Source organism: Fulmarus glacialis, unplaced genomic scaffold (genome assembly GCF_000690835.1).
Source record: "Fulmarus glacialis isolate BGI_N327 unplaced genomic scaffold, ASM69083v1 scaffold25863, whole genome shotgun sequence".
In the NCBI taxonomy this organism is placed as follows: Eukaryota; Metazoa; Chordata; class Aves; order Procellariiformes; family Procellariidae; genus Fulmarus; species Fulmarus glacialis.
Window position 1 is genome coordinate 1,395 of NW_009201349.1, and position 812 is coordinate 2,206.

Below are 812 nucleotides of genomic sequence, written 5' to 3' on the forward strand. Positions count from 1 at the left end.
CTGGAGGTGCTGCATTGTCTGATCCAAGTCGATGATGTCCTGATCCAGGCGGCAGCCAAAGATGTATGGCTCCATGAACCTGCAGGGACAGAGGGAGGGCGACACAAGGGGACGCAGGGACAGAGTGCTACAGGCATCGAGCAGTGTTTCCAAACGCGGTGTGGCCCCACAGAAACCTTCTCACACCCCGAAAGATGGTACCAGAGGTGGTCTCTGCTGAGAGCCCTCGTGCGCAGCGCCTGTGCCAACCGGGCTCAGGGGGGTGCAGGTCTGACACCCCACTCGGTGCCTGTGCTGACTGGGGTCCCTGCAGTTTTGCAGGGCAGTGACTGTGCCCAGGTGGAAATGGGGGTCTGTGTGGACAGTTCCAGACCCAGATCAACCTAGTGCAACCCCCAAAGGCTGATGTGGTCAAGGGAAACACTCCTGATGTCAACAAGTGTTGGATCTCAAAATGGGGTCACTCACCTATGCCGACATCCCTTTTTGTGCCCCAAGTGCACCCGGGCATCAAAGAGATCTTTCAGGGAGAAGAGCTCCTTCACGTTGAAGAAGTCAGGGTGGCTGAGGGGCTCGGACAGCAGCTTGTCATCCTCAGCTGAGAGAAGGGAAAAAAAGCTATCACTACTCCCTCTTGCTGTGTTTGCAGGGGATGAGCCGGGACGGGAGAAAGGGCCCTGATACGCCCATGGCCCCTTGAGTGCAACAAGGGCCTGGCGATACCAGCAAGGACATTGCTCATCGCCTGGACCTAGGTGCAGACAGTGCCAGGGGTGCAGGGGCCCGGCTCGGAGGACCCCCCTTTCCCCGGG

General features: G+C 58.7%; 1 protein-coding gene across 1 annotated transcript in view; it reads right to left on the reverse strand.

Annotated features, from left to right (window-relative positions):
- Positions 1-598, reverse strand: part of MRPS2 (mitochondrial ribosomal protein S2) — a gene marked incomplete at its 5' end in the record, with an annotated part of 1,049 nt that extends 451 nt beyond the window's left edge. Inside the window, 2 exons of the mRNA XM_009573922.1 lie at positions 1-79; positions 469-598. Of these exons, the coding sequence (XP_009572217.1) occupies positions 1-79; positions 469-598 (209 nt within the window). The remainder of the gene's footprint in view (positions 80-468) is intronic.
- Between the last annotated feature and the right edge of the window lie 214 nt (positions 599-812).